The following is an 11427-nucleotide window of genomic DNA, read 5'->3' as shown; positions in this document are numbered from 1 at the left end:
GATTCTTTGTCCCATTGTACTAAGCTGTCGCTTCTGATGAAGACACACGCACACACATGCACGCATGCATACGAATGCACATTCCCATGCGCACCTCGGCCTGCAACTTGTACAACTCCCAAAAGAGCCGCAGACGCTGATTCGCTTGCGTTTTCGGCGACAGGGCAGTCTCCAGAAACCAATGAGAGCAAACAGTCTGCGATGGCCTCCACGTCGCACACATTGAATTGTGTAGGCCGGACCCTGCGTCGGCTGCAGCGATGTTGCCGAACGGGACAGCTGGTGGGGGAGGTGAAAGAGATGCTCAATGTTGTCTGAAGAGGTTGTCATTAACACGGCTCCTCAGGGATGGGAACCAGGTCACATTCTCCCAGTATGCACAAAGCGGTGTGTGTGTGAGAAGGATGGGGGTGCCGAGGGAGGGTGGCAAACGGGGACTAGGCCATGACCTCTTTATATCCATCAACATATCATTGGCCGGGTGCGCGCTGTCCAATCTGCGATGCGTCGGTATGTACTTACGCGCTCGTTTGGGTTAAATAAACCCCCTTTTTTTTTTGCTCTTTGCCTACACTTTTCTCCTTCGCTGTCTTTTCCTATCAGTCCCAGTCTTTTAGGCAGGTTCTCTGAATTTTTTGCTTGCTGTCTATCTGTTTTGGTATAACTGGCATTTTACTTTTTTGTTGCTTGGTTAACAAGGGACGATGGAGGTGAGATAACTTGTATGTTTGCAGTTTTCATTGAGTACAGGCTGAAAACGTATGTTTCATGCTATACACACACAATGAGGCAGATATTAAAACTTTTTTATAAGTACCTTTTCATTCACGTCTCTCTGGTTCACACAGTAGTGACACAGAACAGCAGGGTTGCCAGGTCTGCAGAACAAAACCAGCCCAACCCCAATTACTTTAGGCCAAACACCTAGACTAAAACTATGCCACTCCCATAATTTAAAACAATATTTTGCATTAACATTTATGAATTTAATAAAATTTCTACTTAAAAAGTAATTATTAACACTTTTATTAACACTTAATTTTTTTAATTTGAGATATGTACAATAAGCTTTCCATTAATGTATGGTGTGTTAGGATAGGACAATATTTGGCACAGATACAACAATTTAAAAATCTGGAATCTGAGGGTGCAAAAAATATCAAAATATTGAGAAAAACTTTTAAAGTTGTGCTAATGAAGTCCTTAGCAACACATATTACTAATAATGAATACATTTACGGTAGGAAATGTACAAAAAAACTTAATTTAACATGATCTTTACATAATATACTAATGATTATAAGCAAAAAAAAAAAAATCTATAATATTGACCCATACAATGTATTTTTGTCTAGTGCTGCAAATATACCCATGCTACTTATGACTGGTTTTGTGGTCCAGGGAAACCCCAAATAAGATCATCATGCATTAAGATGGACAGCAAAATATTCAACCTTCAACCTGTAGACAAAAAAAAAAACAACTTGCGGCAATGGTTTAAAAGTAGCCCAATTATGTGAAAAACCGTGGACTTGGCAACATTGCAGTTAGAACCAAAAATGCTCTGCTGCTCTCTGCTGGTTACATTTGTAAGTTCGATTGTATCCGGTGTCGCCTCAGGACACAGCAGTAACGTAGTTTCACATTGTTTTTATTGCTTTAGTGTTTGGGTTGCTCATCCTCTCCTCTATTTAAAGCTGAGTACAAATGGGATAAAGGAAGTGCCATAAATAAAACAAGACATGAAACGAATGCAAAACTTCTAACTACACTTTTATACGTTTTCAAGTTGGATCAATCTGATCAAATAACATTATTATTTAGGATCACCAATACATCTTTTCAAATATGGCTTTGTAACTACCTAAATGTTTAAGTTAATAACAACATAAAAGGAAAGAAACTGATTTTTAAACAGACAAAACATCATATAGTCATTTGAAAGAATAGTTAACCCAAATATCCCAAAAAGATATGCAGTCATGTTATCGTCTTATTATGGTTCTCAACATTGTCGAGCTCCAAAAAGCCACATATAAAAAAAATAACATGACGTCATTTATAAAACATTAATTATGTTTGGGTGAACTATTCCTTTAAGGTTATAATAAACCTCTTTTGTAAATCTTTAGTACATACAAAGGCAGTTATGAGATTGTTTGTCACATCACAAGCATCACATGCACCGGACATTTAAGTTGAATCTTGCCTGTTAAAACTAAATATTTGATTTACTATTTGATTGCATGTTGCAGTTTTTTATTGCATATGCAACAGTGTTTTGTAATTCACACAATAATAACTTAGAACAAAGTCACATTCTCTAACAGTAACTCATTTTTAAATGTAGATGAACTGAGGATAACACTCTTAAAAAAAGTTTAATAAAAGGTGCTATATCAAGCTGTATGGTTGCACAAATAGTCTTTAACTGTTGCACACAAGTTATATCTATATTTTTTCTTTTATCACCTTTATATTTAGGAGTGTATCATCAATGCCTAAAGGGAAGTGTGTTTCACTGCTTCCCTCTTCAGTCAGGAGAAATGGTGCGTCTGCGCAGGCAGCTGCAGGTCAGGCACTTAAGGATGCTCATGGTAAAGTGCATAAGCGAGCCAAAGTTAAACAGTAGATTGTAAAAGGTGTGCACTGAAAGTCCACCGGTCTCATCGGCGTACTTCATGGCCACGATGGGTGTGTAGAGGCTGTTGGTCAGATTGCGGAAGCGGGGTCGACTGGACTCGATTACTTTCTTCGTGCACTGGAATGAAGGAACAATTTTGTGACAACAAAATTGTAAAAATGTATACAAGTGCATAGAGATTTATAGGGATTAAAAGTGGAATATATTCAGTATATAAAACCCTTGAGGTGCTTTTAAAGTGCTGCAAACTAAGTGCTCTTCCGCCGTACAATGTAGTTCTCACTTTTTATTAGCCTAAAAAAAATCGTCACGTTTTATAGGGAACGTTTTATAATCGTCTTTAAATAGGGCAAACATGGAACTGTTTGGTGGCTTCTAAATTCATCCCTGTTTGGATCCTAAGGAATGAATGGGGCTAGGATAAACGCTAACACATTCAAGATGCCCTGTACAAAGATTAAGTGCACGCATTGAAAAAAGATAGAGATGTATTAATTTGTCTAAATTGAGGTAAGAACATAGTAAAATATTGAAAAACGGTATTGTTTTCCTTTAAGGAAAAAAATATGCACATTTTAACATTACCCTTTGCAAGCACAGGGAGCACAATCTAAATTATGAACTCAAGTTGAATAATAGATTGTGGTGAAGTGGTAAAGGCTGACACATACTTTAGCAATGTCCTCAGGGGTTTGGCCCATTGCCCCAAAGATATCGATACAGGATGGCAAGTAAACTTCCTTGAAGTATCGGACCGTTTCCTCATCTGCTCCGGGATATTCCATCTTGGCCACGTCTTCCATCATCTTCGTCTCAAACTCTGTGTGCACTGGTCCCGGCTCTATCAGAGACAGTCTAAGATAAGAGCACGTATTATGTTAATGTTACATGACTATGCAAATGTCAAACAAACTGAAAGTATCAAATATTTGGAAATGCTTTTTTCCTTTAAAATTATTAATATCAAATCTTTAACCATTTAGATTTAATTGTGATCAGCGTAAGTATCAGCGTTTTGGTATACATCACTTGAAGGGGTGTCACCTTCATAATCATGACACAACACGTAGAAGATGTGTCATTTGTTCAATTATGTCATTTTTAATGCAAAGATGACATTGTTTGAGATGTCTTTGTTATGACAACTTGACATAAACCAATACATCATAACTTGTCATTAATCTGTCATAAAAATGACATGGCAGAATAATGATCAAACTTAAGAAACTTTTTGGCTTTATTGGTTAACATTACATTAAACTGTCATTTAAATGTCATTAAGTGTTAATACTCTGTCAAATTATTTTAAATACCTTAACAAAATGCAACAGACACTTCCAAAGATTATACTTAAATTTATGAATTTGCACATTACATAAAAATTTAACAACTAATAGAACTAACTGACATTTTCTGACACATAATAAAAAACTAACAAAACATTTAATTAATTAATTTAATGTAATTAACAGTTTTTTCAGCGATATTAACCCAACACTGCATGGCTTAACCCATTATTGTACTGTTTTCATTTAATTTTAGGTCTCCAAATGCAATAAAATATAATTTTATTTGAGATTGTATTTGTTAAACACGTGGAGGAAACTTAAAAAACATTATGAACATCATGATTTTGTTATAAAACTATTTGACAGTATTAACACTTAATGACATTTTAATGACAAATTATATTTGTACCACTATAGTTGAGGTCAAGAAAAATATTCATGACGCTGTTATAAAACTATATGACAGAGTATTAACACTTAATGACATTTTAATGAAAAGTTCAATTCGTATCACTTGTAAAAAGTGTTCAGTTATGTTGTCTTGGTAATGTCAAGTTGTCATGACAAGTTATGATGTTTTGTTTAATGTCAAGTTGTCATAACAAAGACATCTCAAACAATGTCATATATGCATTAAAAATGACATAACTGAACAAATGACACTTAATGACAGTTGTCATAAACGTATATAAAATCTCCTTCATGTTCATGACACGTGAATGATTATGAAGGTATCATGTACTGTATGTCTTATGAACACCCCTTCAAGTAAAGTGTTAAGGAGTTTATTTTTAAGCAGATATACATTTGTGCTATTTTCACTTTAGTATGGTAAACACATATTCACTATTAACTACAGTTTTTGCCCCCATAAACTCCTAATTTACTTCTTTCTCATTAATACTTCGTAAGGTAGCTGATGTAGAATTAAGTGTAGGTATAGGGTAGGATGGATAAAGAATATTATCATACATTAATATGTGCTTTATATGAACTAATGAACACCCAATATGCTAGTAATATGCAAGATAATAGACAACTTGTTAAAGGGGGCTATTTTATGCATTCTGACTTATTAACACAGTTTAAGAGTTGTAATCCTCATGCTAAACAAATGCAAGGTGTCAAAAAACAGTAGAGTATTTCTGGGCCAAACTCACACCTCTTCTTTCCTACAAGTTTTGGAAAGTTTTTTTCAAACATGGGAACCTGTTACGTATCAGTGACCCCTATTCCTTTTATGGGCACTTCCCCCAGAAAAGCACGCCCACACGCCAATCACAGTGAGAGCAAGAACGCTTATTAGCATTGTTTCTTCGAGCAGAAGTCACAGGCATCACTGCACATAACAGCTTTGTTTTATTTTAAGACTCAACAATGGCACGAAAGAAGAAGTGTGTTTTTGGATGTAAGGAGAAGAAAGCCAACATTATGGAAACAATGGATATAGTTTGTTAATCCGGAGTAGCAGCGGAGTTGTTTGTTTAACGCTGGATTTTCGTTAAAATGGGGCAGTCCCAACAAGGTCATGAGTCGCAGGCAGTAAGTAAAACTGCATCAAATGTCTTCTTGTTTTTTTTTTAAATGTGTTTTGTTGGCAATCGGAAACAAAGTGCATATAATGTAAACAAAAAGTAAATCATAGATTATCCAGAAATAGTGGAATAATGTTTTGTGTGTGTTGCTTGCTCTTGACTCTTCCCGCTCCCAAACAGATAACTATAAGAGACTTACTTCACATTAAACTTCAGCAGCTGCACTGCCAGGCTCTCACAGAAGCCCTCTATGGCAAACTTGGAGGCTGTGTAGACGTCATTGAAAACCACACCTGCGGGTGCGACAAACAGAGATGATCTCAGTTATAAAGTAAAGTTGCTTAAAACATGTGTGGTATATTTGGATTATCATAAAGCTTTACAGCCATAAGTTTGAATGGCTCTATTGTTCCCTAAGGTCAACCATCTAAAGACCACCAAGTCAGCGTACCCTGCAGGCCCATCACGCTGCTCATAACGATGATGTGGCCGCCCCGCCTCTTCTTCATGTCCGGCATGACCTCTTTTATCATGCGCACGGTACCGAAGAAGTTGGTGTCGAATACTTTCTTCATCTCATCGACAGAGATGCTCTCCACAGGACCCAGCAAACCCACTCCGGCGTTATTAACTGAAATATACAGTGGGCATGGATGTCAGTATGTCACAGATGGTTACAAAGAATGAGCTTGACCTTAATCTGTAAGGTACACAAGCTTTTATTGTGTGGAATTATGAATGACCATGTGTTGTTGCTCACTCACTGAGAACGTCAATGTGTCGGTCCTTCACGCTGTTGACGCACTGTCTGACAGAGTCATCACTACACACATCCAAAGCCAAAAGCGTCAATGTCTTTCCATATGCGTCGCCCGCCGCCTCAACCAGCCGGTCTTTCTTTCTCAGGTCTCTCATAGTGGCAATAACTGTGGGAGTGACAGAGAAACATGTTGTCATGTAATAATTAGAAAAAACAATGCAAGGCTAATAAATACAAAGACACACATGGAAGCCTTGTGTGAAAATCACAACAGGACATTGCAGCTGAGCTTAATGGAACGGGCACTTTTATCTGGCATACTGTAAGCAAACCCAAACAATGTAATCAGTGTTAAGTGTTGCTTAAATAAACCGTGGTTTGTACTTTGAACAGCTGAGGGTACAGTGACCTTAATCAAAGGTCTGATCTTCATGCCAGAACTGATAATAGGCTTGTGCTGTACATTATTCCACTGTTGTTTTTAATCAGACCCGTTTAGATTGGGCATCTGATGACAACCCCCATGATGATGTCAATGAAACAGAAACTCTTTATCAAGCCAATTTGCCTCGCAACTTTGGAGGTCTGTGTTTTAATTGTGCTACATGATATTGTGATTTAAAATTGAGCTTAATTTTTTAGGTTTATGTGGGAGGGGGTTTATAATGAACCATTAGTCATCATTTTAAGGTTTTGCACAATCTTTAGTAACACATGACTACCAGTGAGCTACCACTAACAAATATTTTGATAATCGATTAGTCAAATGATTATTTTTTGAATTGTATTAACTTTGCACTTTTTAAAGTATATATTTACAAATAAATACCTTGTCTGTGCGATATTGACGAAAAATGCTATACTGATACAATCTTTAGTAACAAATGACTACCAGTGAGCTACCACTAACAAATATTTTGATAATCGATTAGTCAAATGATTATTTTGTTCGATTAATCGGTTATATTTTACTTTAACAAAGATTTTTTGCTTATTATGACTAAATAAAACAAGTTTTTTTGGTAAATATGTACTTTAAAAAGTGCAAAGTTAATACAAAATTTATTTTAGAAAAAGAAAAATATTGCCGTGCATAGCCTATCGAATATTGCATTCATTAGCATGCATTTAGCTAGCATAATATACAGTATAGCATTTTTCGTCAATATCGCACAGACAAGGTATTTATTTGTAAATATATACTTTAAAAAGTGCAAAGTTAATACAATTCAAATTGAGTTTAGAAAAAGATAAATATTGCAATTTCAGCATGTGGCCCCCCTTGTGTACGGTGCATTCCTTCGCGGCCCCCCAAAGAAAATTTGTGATAAAAAACTGTTCCAAAACTCAACATTTTAATAAAAAAAAAACATTAAATTATACAAAAATAGTGCTTTTGGTTAGTAGCCTTATTTCTTTAGGTTTAATTACACAGAATTCATGAAAAATTAATGTATTTCATAAAATGTCATAAAACTGGGGCCCCCCTGGCACCATCTCGCGGCCCCCAGTTTGAAAACCACTGGCATAGCCTATCGAATATCGCATTCAGAAGCATGCATTTAGCTAGCATATAGCATTTTTTGTCAATATTCCACAGACCTTATTTTTAATGTGGAAATCTTCATTTTAATTTATTTTGTTGGATGCCTAATTTCATTTTTCAAAAAAATAAATTAATTAATTGGGAGGACCCCTGGTAAAACTCTCTATCTAATAAGCCAATTTGTCTCGCAACCTTGGAGGCCTGTATTTAAATTGTGCTACATTATAATGTGATTTAAAAATCAATGTTGATATTGAGCTTCATTTTTGAGATTTATGGGCTGATAATAAACGATTAGTTTAAGGTTTTGCACAATCTTTACTCACAAATGTGACTACCAGTGAGCTAACACTAAAGATTATTTTAAAATAATAATTTTTTTATGAATCAGTTTTTTATAAAAATTGTTTTACTTTAACAAAGATTTGTTTGTTTATTGTAACTAAATAAAACATTTAAACAGGGGATTTATTTGTAAAAATATACTTTAAAAAGTGCAAAGGTATACAATTCAAATTGATTTTAGAAAAAATATCGCAGCGCAAGGCTTATTGAATATCGCAAATTAGCATGCATTTATATAGCATAATATATAGGACTTTTGTCAATATCGCACAGCCTAGTTTTTAATGTGGGAACCTTCATTTTAATTAATTTTGTTAGATGCCTAATTTCATTTATATATATATATATATATATATATATATATATATATATATATATATATATATATATATATATATTTGGAGGACCTAACACCCCGTAATGAAGACCAATGGATACAACAATTTTCATAATTAATTGTTATCAATTTTATTGACTACTTGTTGCAGCCCTACATCATGTCCTAGTTTATTTTTGCTAAAATTATTTGTTTGGTCCTATTCTGACAGATATTTATTTTCTTGTCGTTCCACTGTCCCACCATGAGTACCGACTTGATTTGTTGATCAAATCCCTTCTAATTCTTTATCCGAGTCTCCTCTGCCTCTGGGATTGAAGATTCATTTATTTGCCAGATCCTTGCAGTCTGTCATCAGACAGTATCCCTGATCTGCCACAGCCCAGCTGTTGTTGAAAAATGCCAGTGAGTGTGACTGCATCTGTAGGGTGAAGATGGAGGTGCAGCTGCTTGGAAATCTCCATTTCTGTCTTTTCAAACTAATTCACACATGGGTATATAAATCATAGGCATGCGTAGATTTACTGCACCTGATGAGCGAATAAATTCAATTGAAACAGGCCTGTGTGGCCAAACTAGGGCAGAACATTAATGTGTTTGTGAGAACAACCATTTCATTGTCAAAGCTGTTGTGTTGGAGTAAGACTTGGGGCAGATTACACATTCTTGAACGGGCCATTCTGTCTATAATGGGATTTTTTTTTGGCTTCTTTGATGTTGGCGTATATCACTGCTCCTCATTATATTCAGAACCAACGAAATGTTTAATCTCAGAGGATTTTGCGTTCTGCGAAAAGCCACTGTTGCAATGCTCTTAATAAAAGCCAGCGAGGTTCAAATGGAATTAATTTTAAAGACCAGAAAGAATGAGAGAAATTCTGCAGATGGACGAGACCTACACTGTTTAAATAGGATTTCTCCCTGTAAAAACATCCCACTTTCAGAACCTCAAGCTTAGTATTTGATTGACATTAATGGGTATCTGGATGTAGCTGAGTGGGAGATAACAAATGTACAATAGTTTTGCTTAGATGAAGACTTCAGACGACCCCATCTTAAAGCCCTTACTTGTACAGGTCTCAAACTTTGTCCCTCTCCCAACACTCATTCCAGTGTGTGAACTATAGGCGCATTAGACACGGCACTAAACCAGGGCAGCGGTCTACAATTCACAGCCATAAAGGGAGCTTTGTACTGAAGAAGTCACTTGAAAGAGAACTGGCAGTCTCTTTATGATCTCCGCCTGGCAAACAGTATCCTTGCGGATCTCTACCCCGGGAAACTCCGCTTTCACATGAAAATACACCAACAACTATGAGAAAACTTAACATACATATGAAGAGTAGTCCTGCAGCTCACTTGGTAGATAAGCAATGCAAAAGTCATGGGTTCTATCCCAGGGATTACACATACTGATCAAATCTATAGGTTGAATTGATTTGGAGGAAAGCGTCTGCCACATGCATATATGTAGCAAATCTCCAAATGTATACAGTTATGTAATAACAGAAATATCCAGCAGTATAGGCTACTCTATTTACGGACAATACAGAACTAGGACACGTGACAACTTACATAGAATATGTAAATGAGTAAGAATGCATTCAAATAAATATGTATAAATCTGTAAATGTAAATATTTTTTAAAAATATATTAAAATATGTACATTCATTTTAAGACGTATTAAAATATGTACATGAACGAATTAAAACATGTAAATATGACACACGGAATTACGACGCAAACGAGCGCGTTTACCATGGTAACGCTTCCGGTCGTCTCGGGCCAGCAGCACGGCGATTCGCAGTCCGATCCCAGAGGAGCAGCCGGTGATCAGAACCACAGTCTGTCCGCTGTCGCCACTCGCCATGGCTCGTGTGTCAGCGCTCAGCAGCGGGCTGCGGATCGGTGGACTTTACAAACTTTAAGCTCATGTGAGCGGGTTACGCGGTCACATGTCACAGCGAATCGATTACAGTCGCGCGCACGCGTCCGTCAGCATTTACAGCGCTGTTGGGAAAAACCACTGATCTATATAAATGACTGGATTGCGCATAGAACGCTTGATGTAACTGCGTGAGGTGAAGCCAGCGCAGAGTTCGAGCCGCCATCTTGGTATACCCAACCGGCAGAGACCGTCATTGACTTCCATTCAAAATCATGATCAAAATTTACCCCCTTTACAGCGTATCAGTTACACAAGGTTAATTTTTAGGATATGTGTACCGTAATTATTTGTTAATTCTGTTGTTATTTGCAATGTTTATGTTTTAATCGGGCAGGATAATGGATTTATAAAAAACCGTTAATGTGAGTGTGTCTGTTGCATTTGTTAATGACACGGGTATAAATAAAGTTGTGTTTGACATTCAGCTACACTGTGACGGCGTTATTTCTCTAAATAAGTTTGGGTAACTTGTAAGTTTAGATAACATTACAAAACTAGCAAATTATTGCATGCACATACGGTACAAAGTATGATTATTTATTTAGATTTCAGAATGAGCACGTTTATTGTCATTAATACAAAATATGCTGCGGTCTGTCTGCTGATCTGATACTGTAATAAAGATGAATGTATAATAACTGTTTAAAACGCAAAATGTACAGCTTTCAGTAAATAACTATTTACATGCTTTGGACGTTTGTGTTGTAATAATGTACAGGGTAACTTCACATATAAAAACGAAGACGAGTAGAGTGATGTTTTATCATTAAAATCTGATAACGTCCATTGATTTAATAGAACGTTTGGGTATACCAACATGGCGGCGCGGTGGCTTCACAAGTGTGACGTCATGCGCAATCCAGTCATTTATATAGATCAGTGGGAAAAACACAGATTAGCACCGTGCGATAACGCAGAGATGTGTGTGTGTTTGTTACAAGAGGGTTGTGTGCCTGTATGTGGGCGTGTGTGAGGGGGGTTTGGTAAATAAACAGATGCCACTAATAAATAAATAGAAATTG

General features: G+C 36.3%; 1 protein-coding gene across 1 annotated transcript; it reads right to left on the bottom strand.

Moving 5' to 3' along the window:
- Positions 1-1096: 1096 nt before the first annotated feature.
- On the bottom strand, positions 1097-10790 carry LOC135744889 (retinol dehydrogenase 8-like). The gene is made up of 6 exons (XM_065263273.2): positions 10216-10790; positions 6233-6394; positions 5920-6099; positions 5668-5761; positions 3316-3499; positions 1097-2761 (listed from the first exon to the last, which is right to left on the bottom strand). The coding sequence occupies exons 1-6, from the start codon at positions 10325-10327 to the stop codon at positions 2534-2536; spliced, it is 960 nt and encodes a 319-aa protein (XP_065119345.1). The 5' UTR covers positions 10328-10790; the 3' UTR covers positions 1097-2533.
- Between the last annotated feature and the right edge of the window lie 637 nt (positions 10791-11427).

This window comes from Paramisgurnus dabryanus, chromosome 3, assembly GCF_030506205.2.
Source record: "Paramisgurnus dabryanus chromosome 3, PD_genome_1.1, whole genome shotgun sequence".
NCBI lineage: Eukaryota > Metazoa > Chordata > Actinopteri > Cypriniformes > Cobitidae > Paramisgurnus > Paramisgurnus dabryanus.
The sequence above is the reverse complement of the archived record's forward strand: the minus strand, read 5'-3'. Positions and strand labels throughout refer to the sequence as shown.